At 43.3% G+C, this 23,998-nt stretch overlaps 1 protein-coding gene across 5 annotated transcripts in view; it reads left to right on the plus strand.

Moving 5' to 3' along the window:
- Window positions 1–23,998, plus strand: part of DPF3 (double PHD fingers 3) — a 499,249-nt gene that overhangs the window by 417,140 nt on the left and 58,111 nt on the right. For all 5 annotated transcript variants that reach the window (XR_014968956.1, XR_014968957.1, XM_085627278.1 and 2 more), the window contains exons 7-8: window positions 8,929–9,075; window positions 18,411–18,473. Coding sequence is in view for 3 of the 5 variants with exons in the window: in XM_085627278.1 (XP_085483404.1) it covers window positions 8,929–9,075; window positions 18,411–18,473 (210 nt within the window). In the remaining 2 variants the exon portion in view is untranslated. The remainder of the gene's footprint in view (window positions 1–8,928; window positions 9,076–18,410; window positions 18,474–23,998) is intronic.

The raw sequence follows: 23,998 nt of genomic DNA on the forward strand, positions 1-23,998 counted from the left end.
TGGTGTCACGGTTCCACATCAACCAAACAATCCAAATACCTAGTTTTTTCCAAAAGCCAACCACTAGCACAGAAAGGGTGCTGCACACACTGGATGCCAGAAGGGCTGTGATGCACTATATAGAAAAGACAAAGTAGTGCAGAAAGACAAAGCAACTCTTTGTCTCCTTCGCCAGCAGTATTTTGGGACGACCAGTTAGCAAAAATACCATTGCACGATGGATTGCACAAACCATACGACTATGCCACAAACAAGCAAGGCAACCGTTACAAGGAGCAGCTCATGCTCACTCAACAAGGAAGAAAGGAGCAACAATTGTATTTCTAGCTAACACACCAATTCAAGACATTTGCCAAGCTGCAACATGGTCTTCAGTGCACACGTTCACTAAGCACTACTGTGTAGATATCCAAATGAACAAATAAGCGCAAGTGGGACAGAAGGTCTTACAACACATATTCAGTAACCAGCGCTCGTCTTCCACCCAGCCACCACAATAAGACAAACCTCTACAGTCTATGCACAGCATAGTGACTCCAGAAAGATTCAAGCTGCAAAATGTATAGTTACTTACCTGTTGGTGTAGTTTTGCAGTTTGGAGACTTTCTGGATTCACTAGTGAATCCACCCTCCTCTGCCAGAAAGATGAGACGGGAGGAAAGGGATTAAATGATGAGACTTTAAAAAACAAGAGGGAAAACAAGAGTAACACAAGACAAGAAAAAAGAATCCGAAGATGGCGGCCAAAGGTGGGAGCTTCCAGAGGAAGCACGTCGACATCACGAAGGACACCAAATGGTGGGATGTCGACTCTCACCTGGGCCACAAAAAAAAAAAGAGAAAAAAGACTACAATTTCGGACCCAACCGCTAGATGGCAGAATAATGCACAGCATAGTGAATCCAGAAAGTCTTCAAGCTGCAAAACTATACCGACAGGTAAACTATACGTTTATGTCTAGTCTTATGAAAATATTTCTCCTAATCTGAGTTTTATAATTGCTTTCTGTTTTTTTGTCATACTTTGCAAAAATTCATTCAGTGTCTGTCAACTGGTTGTACTAGATTCCTTCACCATTTTTGTTTTTGAAATTCAAATGCATGATTTTTGTATCCAGGATTTGTGGCTTGTCCCATGTACTTGTGACTTTTCTCATATTTTGGTAGTTGATACCCAGACATCTACGTCGCTAATGAAACCTAGAAGGAAATGACCAGTAAATGATTAGTAATCAAAACGTGAGAAACATAATGTGCCTGATTGAAACTTGGAAAAACATAAAAGCTTTCTTTCACAGTGAATCTCTAAAGCGGTAATCCTACCTCGGTCAAGTTTTTCAAAACTAAAATGATCATCTATGTCCTTAGAAAACGTTAACAGAAAGTAATTTTCTACAGTTGTTGTATTACTGAAGAGAGAAAGAGATTTATATTTTTAACCGGATTCCAGCTCAGTCAAGATGAAACTTTTTTCTATGCCTAACTTTACCTTCAGAAGCACTATGAACACAGAAATGGTGACCTCGGCAGAAAACTGTTAGTACTGGTTTTCAGAGTACAAACACTTTTCCTCCATTTATTCTTGAAGCAAAATCAATAATTAAGAATTTTAAGGACATTCTGTTTTCACATATAACCCAGACGTTTATGGATGGGACAGCTGATTATAGAAATTGTCTTGAAGACTCCATAGTTGAATGGCACTCTATTTTGATTTTACTTAGCTACCGGAAAAGCAGTTTGTAGTTAATTAAAAAGGCAAGCTCTGCTTTCTTGAATCGGCATTCTTTCCAAATTTTTGGTGTTCTCAAACAATAAAACTTTCTGGTCCTAATATGTTCAGCAGCAGACAGAAAACATGTACTTCAACCATAAATCCAGATACCTTCCCTTTTTTTGTCTCCCCGGATAGAATGATTGATAGTTTCAGGGGCTCACGGGCCTTAAGTAAATCCATACAAAATGTTTGTACTAATTGTGAAACATCCTTTTAAGATTGTTTTTTCATATCTGGTCTTCATCTCATCATCACCAAGTCCTAACAGAAGTTAAAACAACCAACTTGTGACAAATAACACATACAGCACAGGGCAGTAGCTGCACAAGGGAGGAGAAATATGCGATTTCGGTTGAAGAATCGTGTTCCCAATGTTGATACAACCACCCCAGAAACAAATTATGGGTAATTTGAAAAAGTAAAGTTGAAAGTCACTGCCAGGTGGACTGCTTGAATTCACTTTACCTTGCGCTGCTAAAACATTAACTCTGGCCCAGAACACGGCAGCAGGACTGCTAGCCATACACAAAGCCGCGAAATCCCTTCCACCAGACTCCAGCACGCTGGCATCTCGACAATGCCGTAGTCCCCTTCAAGGCCATCCTCCTCACCTAGAGGTTTCTACCCAAGACTTCCCCAGAATACTGCTGTGATATTATGCCTTGCTTTATTCCGAGACTCTTCCTGTGCTAAATTGACATAAACTTTCTCCAGTTCAGTGGAACCTGCTACATCACCAATGAGCGAAGCCGCTTCCCAGTCCAAGGACCTGGCTATCGACCATTCCGAATGTGCACCCAAAACAAAACTATCCCTCGCGTCTTTGGGAAATAACTCACAAATCATCCTTTCTGCATTCTACATCCACCCACCTCTAATCAGGCAGCGCATAAGTTCCACTAGGCGAAGGGAACCTTGCTTCAGAAACATTTTATTCATTGACCAGTCATTTTAGTGGTCTTCAGTGTAAGGCTAGAATCTTAATATAGAGATCACTAAAGCATTTATGCATCTCTTCAAACCCCTAGGTAGGCTACCAAAGTGTTTTTTCTGACTGGTTGCATGATGTACTGTTGGGAGTGCGTCGTTGACAAGGAGTTGTATTGGTTGTAATCCTTTGTGGGAAGCGTTTTTGTGTCATACAAGAGTGACTACTAATTCTTGGGGCGTAGCGCCTAGCAGTGTGAATGTAAGTGGAGGAAGTGTGATATAGGCATTCAAATTTATAGTAATAAGAAGGAGTAAACCATATAGGCAGCTACAGCGCACCAGCCTAGCCAAGGGGGCAGTATGTGTGTCTGTGTGTCCGTCCATCCCAGTAATCCAATTGCAACACGGGCAAGCAGTATCCATGCACCTTTTTTAAATGACCGGATACTCCTGCAGTACAACTATATCTCATGAACGAAGAAAGATGCGGAAGAGCAACCCAGCTTGGCATGCTGAGCAGAATCTACATAATCTCTAAAAAGCCTACATTTCAACTACTTCTGCTAGGCTGAAAGCAAACTACATTTTGAGGACTGTTTTACATCCCAAGAAACTCTCATGTTCCTAAAAACTCACAAATGTGGGCAAACAGGGCAAGCCCTGGTCAGGTCATGGCTCAAACCTGGGATGCATTCAGCGGTTTCCTTCTATCTGTACACATAAAGAACGCCTGCGCTGTCCCTTTCTTTGTTACGGCTTTGTAGAAAAGGCACAAATAGGATTAAGGAGGTTAGCAGCTTTGTCAGAATTAATATGCGGAATGCATCTGCGGTGTGGGGTTAGTGTGTTTACTTTGCTTACTTTTGCAACATGCCAAGTGATAGCTGCAGTGCTTGGCATGTTGGATGCACACCAAAAAAAGCAATGTAGATCCCCACTGGTTGAGACTTGGTGCCTAGTTCTGCAGTGTCACCACTGTGTACTTAGAATTACAAACTGAGGGTTTGATGACCTAACACTCTGCTCATCTGCGGATTCGACAACGTACTTCACAGCACTCTGATAGGATACGCTTTATCAGAACTATTTTTCTAAAAACATTAAGGCTCTCCCTGAGTGACTGCAGACTCTGTTTGTAGCTCATTGTAAGGACATATTTAAACATGTGCTTGTGTGGGCAGCCCACCCCTCATTAGGAGAATAATTGTGGATCAATATGTGCATTATGGGGTTTGGGAAGTCCAGAGAGCCATGGGTGGAGTTGTGGCTACAGCTGATCACTGCCAGTGTCCTTTGCAAACACCTCCCTAAACATTCAGCCTCAGCCGCCTGCTTCCCTTGACTCCCAATATCTACTGTCAAATGACCATAAAACTCTACTCTAGCGGCATCCGGTTCCCCAGTCACAGAATATATGCCATTGTGAATGGCATTTTTATGAATCTTTTATGTCAGTTTAACGATTTATTTTTATGGTATTATAACATCCATAAATAAAATGCTAAATTCACTACATTAAAGTAGACAGCCACAAAACAACTGTGTAATAATATGATCGGCTTTTGCAATCCTTTTCTATGGGAATGTCAGCTTGCCTTTCGATAGATCCACAATGTAAGTTTTCCCAGTGTGCAGAGAGCATGTTTTAAAATTGTGTTATAGGTAAAAGGATTTGGTATTAACGTCCACTAAAGCATCTTCCTCTTGACCATCAAATCATGAGATAAAAACTGACCAAATACAGAAAAAAATAAGAGCTTTCAGTTGCCACATTTGCTCTCCGGTTGTCCATGCCTTTTTCAATGTTTGCTTGGTGAGATAGTGTCTCCTGCCATGCCATAACACTGTTTCCATCATAGCCGTTCTATATTTGTCCTTTATTTTATTAATGGCCTGGAAACTTTTATGATGTTTGTACCCAGTGCTGCCTGTCCTTTATCTAAGAGACATTCGGAGGGATGTATGGCTGTAAGTCATTGCTGTTATTATACGTGGTCTCTGTTACAGAAGAGCCGGTTGGAAGCCTGAACACCGTAGGAAATGTATGGATCCCTTCTTGCATGATTGTTTGTTCCAAAGCATGACTCGTTATACTGCTCTCCGTCATGTGCCCCTTTTCCCTTATGGTCAGTGACCTCTAGCATTGGCCATGAGTAAGCTCTGACCCTCCTCTATGCAAATTCTAGCTCTGTCTGCTGTGCCATGAATTTCGGGGTGATGGATTCGGTGGGAACATGGTTTTACTTGCGTGGCACAAGTCCTATACCACTTTATTAGAAGAAGATCTGGTATCGCCCGCCATGACCTTCATTTGCACTTGCTGTACTCTTGACTGCAATGCCTACCTGCCACCCTCCCCTCTTCTTTTGTCTGTTTCATTGAATATTTTTCCTGTTGTGGATACAATGAAGAGGAAGTTCAGGGTAAAAGAGGTCAAGTTTTGGACTATTTGTTACTGTTTTTGGAGGGAAAGCATGGATGTGACTTGACATCTTTAGTTTTGCAGTGAGTCCTTTCTGGATTCACTTGCTGTACAATTTTCTGCCATCTAGTGATTGGGCCTGGAGTTATCTCTTCTGGTGCCCTCTTCTGCGGTCTTACCTAGGCAGCGCTTGTGCTGGCTCTTTGAGGCATGTTGAATTCAGGTATGGACTTGAAGCTCCACCCATTTTCCGCCCATCTTTTCTATTGGCTCCTCTTACTGGCCTTTGTAAATGGTGGCTTTTGATTCATGAATAGGCTTAGTAGTCCCTCCTTGGTACTGCCTTTCCTCCATTTGTAACCTCCCACAAGGACTGCCCTTGTTACATGTGTTGTTACCCAGTATCATTTACAGTCTGTGAGCACTATTTTATTCATGACCTCCTTGCTGCTGTTTCAGGAGGCACGATATGCTCTCCCTGTTTGGCTTACACCCTTGGCACGGCTTTATCCTTAACAATGGTGGCTGTGCCTTTCTTTTCTTGGGCGCAGCTCGCCAGACTATATCTATTCAATATTATATGCTTTTAGTGATGAGCACAGACTGCGTGCTGCGCTGTTAACGAAAAGCTTACAGTATTGAAAAAATAGACTTCGGCGAGCTGTGCCTTTCTTTTCTTGAACACGGCTTGCCAAAGTCGATTATATGCTTTTAGTACGCAGCACTGCACAAGCGGTGTGCTGTGCAGCTCAAGAAAAGCTTACAATATTGAAAAAATTGACTTTGGCGAGACGCACCTTTCGTTTCTTCGGCACGGCTCGCCAAATTCTATGCAATAGGTCACACATTTGTTGGAGATATTGCCATTATAAATGCCAAGGTTTTTTGCCTAGCCATGTTGCAGTACCATATGTGGCCAAAAGAGGTCCCATGGGACTGCACCCCGCAACATGGCTAGGTAAAAAATCATTGGCATTTATAATGCCACTATCTCCAACAAATGCAAGACCTATTGCATTTACACTGCTTGCTTTTCTGCTGTTGTGGGAGTCACTGAGCAATCCACCATTTGGTGCCATGTTCCTTCTTGCATAATGTCAGGTGTACACCTCGGAAGCCCCTCTGTGCGTTCATCTGAAGATTCTTTTTTTCTGCCATTAGTTCTGGAAGCACAACCAAGAGCTCCAGAGCCGAAGAAGGGGGAAATTGCTAAGTTTTTTGCTGAACGAGCCAATGTGTCACTCAGATTTAGAGGATTTTGACAGACCTACTGACTGACATTGAGAAACATGGTCAAGACACATTAGTTTACATAAAAACAAATTGACCACGTGGGTCGGAGAATCAGCAAGGAGCATGGAGCACACCCCGTTAAGGTTATGCCCCAACTTCCACCACACGTTTTAGCAGGAGGATTTCCACGACGCGAGGAACCTTTGTCTTCCCCAAGACCACAAGTTGGAGTGGTGCAATTCATGTCCCGAAATCCCGCCAAAGACCTTGAAGGCAAGAGAAAAGCAAAAGGGGGACCATTACGTCATGATGCGCAAACCAGGTTCTCTTGAAAGTCTGGGCTTGTCAAGCTATGAGAAATACCCTGAAGAAGCCGAACTGGGACAAGTAGGTGGCTCTGATGCAGAAGAAAGACAACGAGGTCAAGCAAGAAAAGACCACAAAGAAACCTTCTAAAGAGGGTGAGAGCAAGAAAGGCCAGGTGACCCAGCGTACACCTGGCGAAGCCGAAATATTCAGACTCAAAGCACACAATGCAACCTTGATGACTAAAACAATGGTAATCAAAATGCAGCCAAGGTAGAAGAGTCCCTTGGGTTGAGATCAAAAGACATTGTCGGAATATTATCCTGCTGAAGCTCCTGACCACACCAGAAACCCAGGAAGAGGCAGAGAAGCAATTCTTGAGTACAGAGAGGAGCCAGAGTTGGGGTAAATTGAGCAGGAATCGTCCCAGAGAGGGGAAAGTATGAAGGTGTGGCAGGATCTCTACATAGATTCTCACAAACAGGGTCGGTCGACATCCAAACCATCACCACCAGGTGACATTGCGGTATACAGCGCCCTAATATAAAGGGCAGTGGACACTTAAAGGGTGAACCTGAAGGAAAAACAGACAGAGACTCATATTTTCACCATGCTTCTATGCTCGCAAGAAGGAACCAATTCCTGCCTATGCTGCCCAGCGTCTTGGACCAAGAATGGGCGACCTTCAGAGAGCCTGCTGCAGCACAGGTGATGACATCAATGGTATAAGAGAAGTGCAAGCACTCTACCCGGGACCAATCTTAAATCCAGGGCAGTGTGATTGCAGACTGTTTCATAGTCACAACTGCATGAAAAGGAGCAAATGCACCATCTACCACAGTGCCCAATCCTGACTAAGAGAGCAAGCAGTTGCCTTCATTGGTCACAAGATGGGAAGATCAGTTGCAGCACATTGGTGTATTGCCAACTCCAAAGTGCTGATGAAGTGATGTGCCCTCCAACAATGGAACGCAAATGAAGACCTAATGCAACACCTCCCAGGGCAATACAGGACGAGAGTGGAGGCGGTCATTCTGAAAGGCAAAAGCATCACCAACCCCTGCCTAAAATCCTCACCGCACGCGGCAGAAACAGCCACCAGACAGCTGGGTGTGGCCACCACTCTGAGAAGACATTTCTGACTAAGTGTTGGAGTTTAAACAGGCGGTGTACCTCCCAGTCGTAAGTATGCCTTTAATGGGGAGAGTCTCTTAGGCACCACTGTGGATGAATCATTGCAACACATGATGAGGGACAAGTAGACCACAAAGGCAATAGGGGGCTTGGTCTTTCTGATGGCATTTTTGAAAAGTAATTACACACTGGAAGAAAACTCCCACAAGGGAAGGTTCAGAACCTTACACATCACACGCTGCCTTCACACAGCCCAAAGGGAAGAGGATACAGCTACACAATCCATGCACAGCATGCAAACCCAGAAAAGATAAACACTGCGAAAGTCATGGTTACTTACCTGTAGGAACAGCTTTGTAGCTTTAAAATGTTTCACGATTCACATGCGAACCATGAGTTTGCAAATGAGGGAGACCGAATTAAAAGGTGTATGAGAAGGGGAAACCATAACTATGATGTGGTCACCCAAGGGAAAAAAAGAATCTGAAGATGGACACCACGCCAATCGGTTTCCTGGCCAGACGTTTAACGTCATGCAAAGAGGAACACATAACTAAATGGTCAACGTTGCCCACAGCAACGAATAGAGAGCGCAAAGGGACTACAAGAGACCATTCCAGACCCAACCATTAGATGGTGGAATAATTCCCCTCATGTGAATCCAGAAGACTCTTTAAGCTGCAATACTACTCCTACAGGTAAGTAACCATTTTGTTCTGCAGTGTAGGAGTTAATGTCATGAAGAAAAACAATAAATAATTAAAACATGTAGAGGAATGACCTTAGGAAAATGCAACTTTAGGAGTGGTCAGTAAAGGAATCTTTCCTAATGAGTGCTTCACTGTAAAAGATTGAATTGTTTGACAATAAAAAAACTAGTGACCCTGAAAAAGACTAAAGGTGATGTGAATTGATCTAAGCAACAAATGTTTTATGCTGTGAAATGGCCATATAAATAATAATTTGAAATATGGATCGTTCTTTAAATATTTAAAAAAAATAACAATTGTGCGTCATTGACTGAAATAGCTTTCTAGTAGGGCCATGTGTTTATTCCACCCCTGTAGCAGATTGTGGCTTCTTCAGAAAACGACTCAACTTTGCTGTTTTCTCTGTTCCTTCTGCAGTCTGTGGAAAGCGCTACAAAAACCGACCGGGTCTCAGTTACCATTATGCCCACACACATTTAGCAGATGAGGAAGGGGACGACAGCAGAGATCAAGATTCAAGGTCTCCACAGTCCTCACCTGTCCACAGAAATGAAAACCACAAACGTAAGTTTATTTTTTTCCTTTCACCTACTGCCCAGAAACACTCTGTTGACAACATACATGTCTTTTGTTGTCTCTTTGTGTTTTTTTAATGTGCGTGCCCCACTTAACAGGCTTTGGTGATGATTCAGAGGTAATCATCTCAATTTTGTATCTTCCTTTCTGGGTTTGTACAGTGCATAGAAGGTTCCTGAGGCAGGAAAAGCAGAAGTAAAAGTGAAGAGAGAAGTATAGAAAGTTACATTTATTAAAATACTTAAACTGAGCATAAGTAAAACATTTGCGAGAGAACATATTTAATGTACACTGTGTTTAGGTTTGGAATAGTCATTGGTGTTAAGAGGGAAAGGGTTCACAGGGTATGGTGAGAAGATAATGTAGGACTTGGCAGGAAGCAAAAAAGGGATTACGGTGTGTAGGTGTGGAGACACTGGTTGAAAAAGAACATGTTTTAGTTCTTATTTTAAAGCAGCAAAAAGATTTGTGTAGAAAGAAGGGAATGTTATGAGTTCCAAATTCTGGGCGTACAACCTGAGAAAGATTGAGTCTGTGTATGTTGCATTTTTATCACAGAGCGTTCAAGGAGGAGGGTTTCAGATCTCTTGGAAAGACCAAAGACCACCAGAGATTGTAAGTTTGAGAGAGGATTTCACACTCTGCCTCAGTCGGGAACCATTGTAGGGGAATTAAAGTAGGACTTGTGTTGTTGGAACGGTTATTGCCTTACAAGACAAGCTGCAGTGGGGAGGGCAGCTTTCGGAGGACCATAGTAGATTTTACATAAGGCAGCGAGGATAGCATTTCCCTAATGCAATGTCAAGAGAATCAGGTATTGAACCACTATCCTGAAATCCTGTTCTAGAGTAAAGTATTCGCTTTAAATACTAATAAGCGTTGCTGGTCAGAGTGTATGTAGAGGAAGTCAAGAATCAAGGAAGATTTTAAAAGATTTGGCTCATTTGATCATCCTGGTGACCAGTGAAGGAGACTGAAGTAGCCTTTCACTGATTCCAAATGACAGAAGAAACTCAGTCCTAGAGGGTTATGTTTAAGATGGTGGTTGTTCTTCCAATTCTGTCTCATCAGTGTGGCGGATAGGAAACAGATGTTACAAAGAGTTAATGATGAGTTATGCCATCAGCGTGAATGAGCGCTTCAAGTGGTTTATGGAATACGTTCAAGGTGAAGGGAGGGGCAACATTAGAACCCGGAAATATTCAATGGAGAACAGGGTCAGGTGTGGGGAGCGAATCGAGAACAAATCTAGAAGTATAAATATTTTGTTCGAGGCATGTGAGCTGTAGATCACATGCTTATGCATAGATCGTCATCTAGTGATGGGCCTGGATGTTTGCACTTTTTGTTTTCCCTCTAAGAAGTCTTCCTAGTCGCGAGGTAGGTGACTCCTCCTTTCAGTGATATTACGCATGATCATCGACTCCATCTTCAGATAGTTTTTTCCACCATCGGGTTCGGATGTTACTCGCTGCGCTCCGGTTCGATGCCGATCATTCGGTTTCCCTCGGTGCGTAGAACACTGACCCTTGACGGTATTGTTTCCAATCGCGTTTTACATTCTTCGAGCACAGTGAACAGGATTGTGATTCGTGCAGAGCTTTCCGCTCCAAAAAGACTGTTCGCGACCGTCGATCTCGAAAACGCGACATGCAGAGCCAACACACAGGCTCCATTCTGGACCTCTTCGAACCTGAACCTGATGAAGAAGCCAGCGACTCTATCGGAGCCGAGGAAGAACAGGAACAGATCTCCCTTTCCGATGACAGCTCCGAACAAGATGAAGACATCCCGCTTGGACAACGTACTGTAAGTACAGTCCCTACTTCGCCCCGAATCCCAAGCCAACCGAAAAAGAAGGCTCCGGACCAACCCGTGCTCTTGGGCCCCGGTTGGCACGGAGACAACGCTTCTGATGCCCCGCCTTCTGGCTCAGCACCAAAGCCTACCAAAAAGCCTTCCAGCACCGAAAAACCCCACGCCAAGTCGGGTACCAAGCCAAAGCCTTCAGGGTCGAAACGAAAGTCCGACTCCGAACCTCACCACTGAAAACCACCTCGTATCTGAAAATACTAATCCTGAAACCTTCGGCGCCGATACAGACTGATGCACCAAAGTCGCTGAGAAAGCAAAGTTTTGGTGATCCACTCCAAAAAACCGGACCCAAAACAGAAAATATTGGTCATATATCCGAAAACCTGACACATAACCACTAAAGTGACTCTAAAGAGAGGGGCTTATACCGAAGAGGAATATCATATTCCATTGAAGAAGAGAAATATTCGAACAAAGCCTTCCCCTCCTCCTCTTCCATCACCACCTTCGCCTCAATCTCTACATGTGCCAACTTCACCTGAGAACTCACCACCACTTACACCTGACAATCAGGGTGACGGGGATGATGACAATGATGATGTTCAGCCAGGACCTATAGATGAGTGGGATGACTACAACACTAACTTGCCCACAGGCAATGATTCTGACCTATATCCTACCAGGCCCTCTCCACTAGATGACTAAGTAGGCTATATTGAATTGCTAGGCAGCGCTGCCAATTACCATGGGGTCCAGCTCCATAAAGAATCCCTTGAAGAGGATTTCCTTTTTGAAACGTTAAATAGCACACAAAAGTCACCATATATGTTACCCATGCTGAAAGGAATGACCAGGCATGTAGATTACATATTTAAGGATCATGTCAGGGCACGTATCCTTACCCCTAGGGTGGATAAAAAATACAAGCCTGCACCATCTGATCCAGTCTACATAAAATGTCAATTACCCTTAGACTCATTGGTAGTTTCTAATGCATGAAAAGAGCAAACTCCCAAACTACTGGAGACGCACCACCCACAAATAAGGAGTCAAAGCTTCTCGATGCCTCAGGGAAAAGGGAAAGGGTAGCTGCCCAGGCAGCTAACTTCTGGCGCATATCTAATACACAAGTGTTGCTAGCCAGATATGACCGTGCGCATTGGGATGAAATCGAATAGCTCATCCAATTTCTACCTCAAGAACATAAATCTAAAGCACAAGACCTGGTACATGAAGGACAATTAATTTCAAACAACGAAATTAGGTGCTCCCTAGATGCTGCTGACACATATGCCAGAGCGGTTGACACTTGTGTCCTTTTAAGAAGACACGCCTGGCTACGCTTATCAGGGTTCAAACCTTAGGTTCAGGCCTCCATATTGAACACACCTTTTGATAAAGAACACCTTTTTGGGCCAGTGGTAGATTCTTCCCTTGAAGATGAAAAAAGATACTTAAGTGGCTAAATCTATGGGAGCCCTTCAGTCTACACAAGGCTGTGGTTCCTTTCGGCGCTCTTTCTATCGGGCAGGGTCCAAAAATACTTCCTGGGAAACTGCACCCACCTATAAGGGCAATAACGAACCCTCAGTCTTGCGAAATTACTTCAGAGGGGGTTACAGAGAGAACAATGGCAAAGGCAGAGGTAGAGGTTCTAACACACGTACCTCCCCCTCCAATACAAAGTAGTGACTTGCCCATATATCCCCCCGACCACTTAACGCCAGTCGGGGTAAGACTGTCAAAATTCCTACCAAAGTGGCAGTCAATAACAACAGACAAGTGGGTTCTACAAATTATCCATTCTGGTTACTGCCTGGAGTTCATCAACGCTCCTCCAAACATTTCACCAAAGTCACACAAACTTTCACTGTATCACCTACACCTCCTCAAACAAGAGGTACAATCCCTACTACTAAAAGGAGTTATAGAGCCCGTTCCACAACATCAAGGGTCGGGAGTGTATTCCTTTTACTTTTTAATTCCCAAAAAAGACGGCTCTCTCAGACCAATATTAGATCTCAGTGAACTAAATTTTTACATACAGTCAGACCATTTCCACATGGTAGCACTTCAACAGGTATTTCCTCTTTTGCAAAAGGGTGACTTTGTCTACTCTAGACTTAAAGTACGCCTACTTTCATATTCCAATCCACCCGGCTCACCGCAAATTTCTCAGGTTTGTGGTAGCAGGTCAACATTACCAATTCAAGGTACTCCCATTCGGAGTCACCACTGCCCCAGAGTCTTCACAAAGTGTCTGGCGGTAGTAGCTGCTCATCTGAGAAGACAAAGCATCCAGGTCTTCCCGTACCTGGACGATTGGCTCATCAAAGCCGGCACATATCAACAATGCCGCAAGCATACTTCCACAACCATTCAGTTACTTCACCAACTGGGGTTTACAGTCAATGTGTTAAAATCACATCTTCAGCCACCCAAAACTCAGAACTACCTAGGAGCCACCTTAGATTCTCAAAGGGCTCTGGCGTTTCCCAAAGCAGCTGGAATTCAAAACATTCAGGCGTTAATTCTCCATTTCCAAGCCAATCGGTCACTTCAAGCTCGAGTTTTTATGCAGCTGTTGGGAATGATGGTGTCTTGCATCATGATCGTTCCACAGACCGTATTAACAGCAGACACGTCCCTAACTGGCTGGGAAGCTCATCTTCAACAACACACAGTGCAAGGTCTGTGGAGCCACCAGCAAAGGTGGCTCCACATCAATTATTTAAAGCTGATGCAAATCTTTCTAGCTCTTAAAGCCTTACAAGATCACCTGTCTTGCAAAGCTGTCTTGGTGCGAACCGACAACATGACCGCTATGTATTGCATACAGAAAGAGGGGCGGGACACACTCTCCCCAACTGTTCCACTTAGCCCAAGACATTTGGAGGTGGGCTATTCACCACAATATCTATCTCGTAGCGGAATACATCCCAGGAGGCAACAACAAGATTGCGGACTTCCTCAGCAGGTAGAGGTATCAAATACACGAATGGGAACTTCACCCTCAAGTTCTCCACCCATACTTCCAAGCTTGGGGAGTCCCTCACATAGATCTGTTTGCAACACCCCAAAACACAGAATGCCAAAGCTTCGCCTCCAGGTATCCACACCCGTTATCAAAGGCAATGCTCTATGGATGAAATGGTCAGGGATATTTGCTTACGCTTTTCCGCCTCTCCCACTGATTCCATTAGTGGTTCAGAAACTCAGGCAAACATCTCTCACACTAATCCTAGTAGCTCCAACATGGGCACGTCAACCCTGGTTCACAACCCTGTTGGGACTCTCTCTGTTACCGCATCAAAAATTACATTTAACTCCCAGTCTCCTCACACAGAGCCATGGAGAAAGTAAACATCCAGATCCCAAACAATTGAACCTCGCGATCTGGCTCCTGAAGTCATAGAGTTTGGTTATCTGAACCTTCCACCAGACTGTATGAACATTATTCAGGAGGCCAGGAGCCCTACAACAAGAGCCTGTTGCGCACCCAAATGGAAGAGATTTGTTATCTATTGTAATAACAATAACATCAACCCTCTTGATGCTTCCATGCAAAACATTATCTGCTACCTGTTACACTTACAGCAGTCGTCATTGGCCTATACATCCATCAGACTGCATCTCGCCGCAATTGCAGCCCATCTTCAAAATAGGCAACATTTATCGCTCTTTAGAGAGCCTGTAATCGAAGCATTTATGGAAGGACTAAAACAAGTTATACCACTAAGACCTCTACCTGCCCCAGTGTGGAATCTTAAATATAGTCCTCACAAGGTTAATGGGCCCACCATTTGAACCCATGCACAAATGTGAACTACAGTTCCTCACTTGGAAAACAGCTTTCCTCATTGCAATCACTTCATTGAGGAGAGTAGGTGAACTTCAGGCACTAACCATAGAAGAACCTTTTTTTCCAGCTACACAAAGATAAAGTGGTTCTTCGTACCAATCCCAAATTCCTACCTAAGGTAGTATCTGCATTTCACATAAATCAGTTGGTTGAATTACCTGTTTTCTTCCCTCAACCTGAATCCGTTGCAGAACGAGCTTTACACACCTTAGATGTTAGAAGTACACTGTTGTATTGCACTGAAAGAACGAAATCTTTTCGTAAGACAAAACAACTCTTTGTCGCTTTTGCACCACCTCACAAGGGCAATCCTATATTCAAATCATGTATTGCCACGTGGATTGTTAAATGTATTCAGATTTGCTATGCAAAAAGCCAAAAGTACTCTAACTGTACCCCCTAGAGCACATTCCACTCGTAAGCTAGGGGCTACTATGGCTTTCTTATGAAACATCCCTATTACTGACATCTACAAAGCTGCAACATGGGCCACACCACATACATTACCCAAGCACTATTGGGTAGATGTGTTAGCCAGACAACAAGCTAATGTGGGCCAAGCAGTACTTAAAACGCTGTTTCAGACAACTCCATCAGTTACAGAATAGCCACCGCTTAGGGGAGACTGCTGTATAGTCTATGCATAAGCATGTGATCTACAGCTCACATGCTTCGAATGGAAAATGCTACTTACCCAGTATGCATCTGTTCTTGGCATGTAGAGCTGTAGAATCTCATGTCCTAACCCACCTCCCCAGGTACCTGTAGCTGCTGTAGTTCTCTTGTTACTATTCATACATACACATGGACATCTCTATTCTTTACTACTACTCCATTCTCACACCCTCTGCGGGAAAAAAATCTGAAGATGGAGTCGATGACCATGCGCATTATCACCGAAAGGAGGAGTCACCTACCTCTTGACTAGGAAGACTTCTTCCAAGAAAAACAAAGTGCAAACATCCGGGCCCAACACTAGATGGCGATCTATGCATAAGCATGAGATTCTACTGCTCTACATGCCAAGAACAGATGCATACTGGGTAAGTAGCATTTTCCTTTTGCTTTCTAAAAACACTGCAGTCAGAAGGACCCTTCCGAAGAAAAGGAGTGAACTGTATATCATTAGCTGCGGATCTCATATGTGAGATGTGGTGTTGGATAGAGTGAAGAATGTTGCAAAATAAGGCATCGGAGATTTATAATCAAATTATGTTCTTCTGCACAAAATAAGGTGGTAAGAGATTAAAATTCCTGAAAGTAACTTCTAAAGCAGAAATTTCTTTAGGTTTTTACCAATTTTTTTGTAATGCCCTAGATTTAGTTGAAGAAGCTGCTGAATGTCTGTCATTATGATTAAGTATCTTTAAATGTTTATTGTGATTAAGTGCAGCAGAAAAACACATCAAAGCCTTGTAATCAATACCAATGTCCATGGTAAAGATGATACAGTAGAGTGAAATTGAAATGTTCCCATACAGACTGGTTATCACAACGCCATGTTTAAACTCTCTTTGACATCACGGAATGCAACATACCTGCGGCCTTCAACAGATAAATCAGAACTTCTTACTTAGCTACCTCAACCCAGTTTAACTTCTTCACCATAGCAAGTGGACCAATAAACTCTTTATTGATGTATCTACCAGTGGTTATCACAAACGCTTTGACCTAAAGGCCAAAATGTATGTTGACTGTGCATAACGAGATCCTCTTTTTATATGGATCAGCTCCATTCAAGTTTGATGTTCTTGTGCCTGCAGGCAGTACAGGGCTGGAGATCCCACAGCAACATTGCCCTGAATGACGGCTCATCGATTAGCCTCACATTATGCCTGCTCTCGATGTTCAGTGCCTGAGTCCATAAGGTTAGCATATATACCAGCAGATTCTGCTCACAGTCTGTTGTAGTTGATACCACTGCCATTTTTGCAAAGTAAATCAGTTTGTTCAGAAATGTAGCCTGTAGCCAACGTTTCCTAGAAACCTCACTTCCTTTTTCCTTACCCATCTCATTACTCGTGTAATCCTTTAAAATCCTTTAAAAACTGGACTATGCCAATGCACTGCACCTCAGTCTCTCTTGCTCTTCTTATCTACAAGCTTCGATATATTGGAAAATTAATCGCACAAAGAGATAAATACCCTCTATAATATGCCATGCTGGCCTACGTTCGGTGAACACATCGATTTAAAGCCTCGTTGTGTCACCTAAAAGGCTCTTCACAGCGCCAGGCCTGCCTGCATGTAAGATATGGTCACCGTACACCACCATCGCTGTGTCAAATATCTTCAAAGTACCAATATTCTGCTGACAGCTTATGGGTGGATAGAGTTCTACTGTATAAGAACTCATTCTGTAGTTCTCTCTGCTACTTCCCGAAAGCAATTCCAGAAAATACTCAAGACCTACTTTTCTGACGCTTCTTTCACTGATTTACCTACATTGCCATGCTGTCCTCTCGAATACTTTTATCTTCAATGCGTCCCATTCAACACTTGTACCATCCTGGGTTGGCCGGTTCATACTCTGAAGTGACTCCTTCTATTTCCATTACAAATGTTCAGTAACAATTTGACATGTGTTAAAGCCTAACTTGTGATACTAGAACAAGTAATCTGGAATGACCCTTTTATGAGAACTGTTGTTCTACTAATTCATTTTCACTATCCAAAAGGGTGCAGCGGCGTACCCTTTCCTTGTCTCTTGTGAAGCTTCGGACGACTTGTCAGGCTACTTTTCTAATGGCTGCAAGTGGCAGACGTCTATTGGTGCATTTGAATCAGTGAGAGTAATTGGCCCAAAACTTTGATACTATGCGCACAGCTGACATCCAGAATTCACTTGGATTTGAACAGAAATTGGACATTGATGAATGTTGTGTCCTTGTGATCAGTATGGTCGTCTGAGGACAGTTGGGAATATTGTTCTGCTCTGTGCGGCAATCCATAGTGAAGAATCTAAAATGACAGTACGCAACAAATCTTTCTCGAGATCCATGGTTAAAGATTTGACTCCCAGTGAGGTTCAGATCTTGGATCATTATCCTGAGGTTTCCTAAAGCTTAACCGTGCAACTTGTTTTCTTGCGTCGCCAACAAATGTACAGACATGTATTGTAATATTTAATGAAGAGTTGTCCAACCTAAGTTCAGGAGCGGTGCATCCATTGCGTATTTTCAGCATACCCACATAAGATAAGTTTGCACGCGTTTAATAGGAATGAAACTCAATTGCTTTGTACTCAAGAAAAAGTTGCCCTGGATCCGGTCCTCCTAGACCGATGTAAAAACACCTGGGCCTGGGGAATCTTCTACACTTGTTTGGATTTCGAAACCCAAAATCAAGGATCATTTGTGCACATTCATGTTGACCTGGCTACTCGAACTTCCTGAGAAATGTTGTGGATTTGAGTTGGTGGTAAATGTGAATAGTCATTCTTTACCTGGGTACAACCAGACGGTGTCCCCTGCAAGCCTTGCATTTATGATTTCAACCATAAATCTTTTGACAAGTGTCAGTAGATGCACAGTGATGGTTCTCAGTCATTATTTCTGTGTTTATTTCAGAATGTTGAATTTTTACAACTGAATAGGAGTTTTCTGTCCACATTTAATTCAATGTAAAAGTTGTCTTTAATTAACAGGACCCGGCAGACCCTTGCAGTCTCGAGGATCTACAGAGGACCTGACAGAGCCTGAACTCGCAGGTGAGAGGTGATGGTTAAAACTTTTACCACATAATTTTGCACTCGGGCCACATTTTATAGTCCAAAACTCACTTTTTTATGTTACTGCATCCACCATCTACATTTGTTAATTCCCAGTAATGTTCCTGATTTCTTGGCTATTGTTTTTCCTACTCTTTGCAGTGTTTCCTTTTCACCTTACTCTGAACCTTGGCCACCTCTCAACCCTCATACATTTCTATCCTATTCCAGTAGTGGTGCGGTTGCCAAGTTCCACTAGCTTTACTATAGTAATTACACTGGAGGCATCAGGAAAATGCAGGTAGGTTTATGGTGGTTGAGTGTGGTGTCGTTCTAATGAACCATAACATGCTACGTACAGGCGCCACCTCATCATGGTTCGCGCTTTTGGCCCACCTGATGCACTTACCCACTATCCGGTTCATCCTCTCCACAAGACAATTTGTTGGTGCTATAAGGAACTTCTATATTGCTTGACCCCACATGACTCAAGAAACACCTTCAGTTCTTTACTAATGAACTGTGCGCCATTGTCCGAATGAAGAAATTTAGGAAATCCCTCCCTCAGCAAGATTTCTCTAAGAAACTCAACAATGGCACCTGCACTTGGTTCTTTAATCATCTTGAGCACATGCCAGTTTGACCCATAATCCACCAGGACAATAATGTACTTGGCACCATCCGGCAAGGAATCATACGGACCCACGATACCAACACCGATCTTGACCCATGGCCCTGATGGACACCCAATCAGCACAAGAGGCGAGATAGCCACCTTCAGGCTCCTGTCAGCTGACTTGCTCACAAAACCATTTTCTACCACCTCATCCACTTCACTGTCCATTCTTGGCCACCAAAAGGATTTGCAAATGCTTTGTTTCGTGAGCATCTAAGGTGTTCCTCGTGGGCATTTCTAAAAACGCTGCCTCACAGAATGTGGAGGAATCGACTTGTCCGATCTTAAAAGACCATCTTTCACCGAAATCTTATCACCCACCTTACTATACGGTTATAATAAAGGAGATAGGATCTTTTATCTAGCCCAGCTTCCCTTAACTAGCTCTATGACCTATAGCAAAACGTGATCACCCTTCACAGCATCCGTCCATTCTCCTTCGAAACAGACCTTTAATTCTGGTATCTCCAGTGAAGCCATTAACCAATCTTTGAACTCCTGATCGATAAGATCAGACAACTTCACATCACTCACCATCCCCTTTGCGAGGCAACCGAGAAAGGAAACCAGCCCTGCTGTTCCTACCACCTGACCATTGTGATTTGCATGCGTGGGTTTGTATCCCATCTTCGTCGCCAACATTTTTGTAGTAATCACGCTGGAGGCATCAGGAGTGTCCATGTAGGTTTATTACTGCACAAGAGCTACACTCTAGCGCAGGATGGACGCATGGGAACTCCTCCGCTTTCAACACTGGTTAAATTGCCACAACTCACAGCAATACATTCTAAACCCCCTGCATCGTAGGATTCCTATATAGGAATCTTCATCGAACAAAATTCCAAATGCAAGCTAAACAATACAAAGCCACACCGAGTATTACATTTACTTAAAGGTGTACTGTCTGATTCAAGTAAATCACTGGCTTGTGGGGCTCAGCAGGCCTCGACATCTCAAGCCTTATTTGCACAAGATGAATCATGCCCAAGACATGTTTTTGTTTAAGGAGTAACTCGACTAGACCTGAGCAGGACTATTGAGATCAGTCTAGTGTATGCTACATTTTCTTGCTTGGTCTGTGGCTCTTGGGGTCAAACTAGTCTTCAGGTTCGGCTCAGCGTAGCTACACCTTTTCTGACGTATCCGCTTTTTACAAAATGTAGCCATTAGCTTGATGTTTGCAAGCACACCTAGTTAGGCTATGTTGCCTGACAAAGATGACCTGTTATCTCCTGTTGGCCAAGGCTTTTCAGGTTTTATTCTCTGTGCATGGCTTTGACTGTGTCAAAGTAGTATTGGTCTATAGAACATAAATGTTTGTTTGGGGCTTGTGTATTCGTACATTAAAATGTCACACCTAAAGTTGTTACAAATTATATTTAGGGAGCTAGACCTGGAATGGTTGTTTTTTTAAGATTGTCCCTCATTTGTTTTTGAAGTTTCTAGAATAACACAAATATGGGGCAAATGGAATGAATACAGGGGGACATGTGTGTACTGCCCAGTTTACCACCGGGACCATCCCCTGATGAGCCAGAGTCTTAAAATACAGGAGTAGTCCAATCAAAGGGACGTACTAATTATTGGGAATAACCCAAATGTTCCACAGCAATTATTAATGTGAATCACAGAATGTGCTAATAGATGTCTGTACCGTTATTGTTATGAATATTATTTTTTTTTTAAGTTGCTAGAATAAAATAGTAAGATAGCTCAGTGAGTTGTTGTGCTTTTGTAGTGCGAGTCTTTTCTAGATTCACATGCTTTCCATTACTCTGCAATATAGTGGTTGGCTTCGAAATTGTCTCTTGTCTATAGTCTCTGTTCTTCCTCCAAAGCGTCGTCTAGTACCATTTGGTGGTATGTCCTTCCCCTTGTGATCTCAGACGTATGCTCCAGACGCCCTTGTGCATGGTTGATATGTTAAGATTCTTTTTTCGCCATTGGGTCTGGAAGCAAGGCAGAGTAACCCCAGTAGAATTGTGGCGGTGGAGTGAGAATCATTAAGGGAAAACTTTGGAAAACCAAAGGAGTGTTGAAACTCAAAAGGATACCAGAACGCTGGCGTGACTAGTTTTCACTGAAACAAATACCACCAGAAAGACAACCACATCATTAGAGAATGTGTAGCCAGGTATTCTGGACCGTCGCGGGCGATGGAGAACACTCCCTTTATACTTCCAAGACCAAGGACACCGCAGAAGGCCAGCCCTCTGAGCCAGCTCTGACGCCTAATTGGGCTAGATAGAGAGCTCCTGATGTCATAGAGGAAGTTGACGCTGATGCTTAACTCCAAAGAATGCGTGCTCGATCGAAAGAAATGTAAACTCGAACCCCAAATCGCAGCTCTTTTGGAAAAAAAAAAAAGAATAATATTTTTTCAAATCATTTGAAAGGATTTCGAATCTCAACAAGGCCTGCAGAGTCCGAGTCCAGGAAGAACACAGCGAGCTCATGCCACCAACTATGCCTGAGCCGCTCCACGAGGAACAGGTCTTCTATGAAGACAAGGGCAATGTCTAAAACATCGCCGTCAAAAAATAGGTGCACTTGAGGAGGACTGGCAAGACCTTGATGCTGGTTTTCCTGAAGAGGGAGTAGTCTTGTATCCTTCGAGATCTTCACCGCCAGTTGACTTAGTGTTGTACAAATCCCCAATGATTAAAATGAGTGACAGCCCCCCACATGGTGCAACTTGAGAATGAGTGTATTGAAACAAGATGCACTCTTTCCCTTTTTTGAATTTCCATCTTTTTGTGTTCCTCTAAATAAATGCGTGCAACTTGAGAATGTTCAAGTAGAATCCTGCACTCTCCAAACGTTCATGCCAACCCAGCAAAATAATTTTTACCATCCCATGCTTCCAAGCATCCTCGACCATAGGAAGGATGCTTTTCAAGAGGATGGTTGTTTTTTGAGAGTCTGCATCCCCCAAAGTAGTGACTCCTTCAGTCAAAAAGAAGTACAAGACCGCCTCTCAGGGCCATGTCCCAGTCTGTCATACTATGATGCATACTTATGATAGTGACTTGCATAAGGACTATGTCTGATCACATAGTGCTATTGTTTTGCAGATCATTGAGTCTTCATGGGCACATGGCTGCATAGACAACCACGGTTGGAGGTATCTGGGCACATTATGGCAATAACTAGCGTATGTTGGGCATACCTGGGAGCAAGTTGGTAATGGCGGGACATATGCTTCTACATATGCACTAAAGATTATTTTTTTTTTTAAATACAACTTTTAGAAATGATCTTTTATGAGAAGGGCAGTATACACTTGTGAAATAAATGAATGGATTCTTCCCAACCAAACCTGACACAGCCATTGGGAGCAGAAGTGATGGTAACAGTGACCTCTTCTGTTGCTGGGCTAAGGTTGGTTTACATGGGGGACGTTGAAGACCCAGAGCTGCCTTCCCGCAGCAGTAAACGGTGCAAAATCTGTTACCAGATTTAAGCGGCATTGTGAAGATACTGGGGAGTAATTGCAGTGTCGGAGCAAGGATAGAGATGCAGAACAGAGACTCTGGTATTGGAGTTGTTCCGGAAATGGTGCCGACAGAGCTCTCCTTCTTAGCTTGATGTTTTAGTGACATTGAGAGGCTTTTGTTGGCCTTACTCCAATTGATCGAAATGAATACTAGGACTGGAAACCTGGTGTCCTCGTGCTTGTATCAAGCAGGCAATCTTATTGAGAAATTGGCAGACAAAAAGATCAGGGTGGTCAGGCCTGCTCTTTGTACACAATGTAACCTGTTTGGTGAAACCAGTGCTTAATTTGAGCAATGGTTTCCGGTGCTCAGGACCAGCACTTAAACGTCAGCACCAACACATATGACAGTCTGCCACATGGTGGCGCTGTCTGCCTAATTAGGTATCAGCACAACAGCTGGTCATGAGTTGTATATACATTAACAGTGACTAATACCTGCCACCCACGCCATTCTTATAGCTTTGGGGGGCTGGAATAGGGTTAAATGTCACACTTGCAGTGGTGTGATGGTTAGTCGTGGTGTTGGTATTGTCATTGGCATCACTAGCACAATCTGTGGTTTAAGCTCCAGTGGCTTCCTGACAAGGGTTCTGGCACTTATTTTTTTTTAATACAAATTAAGCACTGGTTGAAACCATCCCATCCCTATCATGTACCTTTTTATGTTGAGAAGACCACATAGCGAAAGCGCTCTGATTGAGAAAGACATATTGTGATCTTCCAGTGAGCTTATAGCCTGTTCATTGCTTACCATTGGTTTTCTTTGCCACTCTCATTTGCTTACTTCTTATTCAGTGTCTTGTGTTTGTCCCTCTCCTGGTACATAACCTCTTTACAATCCTCTTGATTGACTCACTGATATCCTTCCTCTGCTCACATTTAGGGCACTACTTCTTTTCTTTTCTGTGCAGCTCTCCATGAAAGTGAATGCGTTTCATAGCTCCTCCCTCATTCGCTCCTTTACCCCCAGACACCCCTCCCTTCCCAGGGCGTCTGTAAAAGTTCAGCAACAGTGCTGGCTGTTTTTCTCAAGGCATGGCTGAAGAGCAGACTTTTGTTTTGTCCCGCATTCCACATATTACTCAAAAGCCTCAAGCTCTGGCACACAAAGGGTCTGATGATGCTGGGGAAGTTCTACTGCACTCAGCTGGTGCCTGAGCCTGAAGGTGTACTTAGCATTCTACTGCTCTTGGAGGCCCATAAATATGTTCAGTGGGCTACTGCAGAGAAGCAAATGGCTGAATCCTCTGGACAGTAAACGAGGCCTTGGGAAACGATTCCCACGACATTCTGACACCACCATATTATTATTATTTTTTTTTTTTGAAAACCTTTATTGACAGTTCAATA

The sequence above is a fragment of the Triturus cristatus genome, chromosome 9 (assembly GCF_964204655.1).
Source record: "Triturus cristatus chromosome 9, aTriCri1.1, whole genome shotgun sequence".
NCBI lineage: Eukaryota > Metazoa > Chordata > Amphibia > Caudata > Salamandridae > Triturus > Triturus cristatus.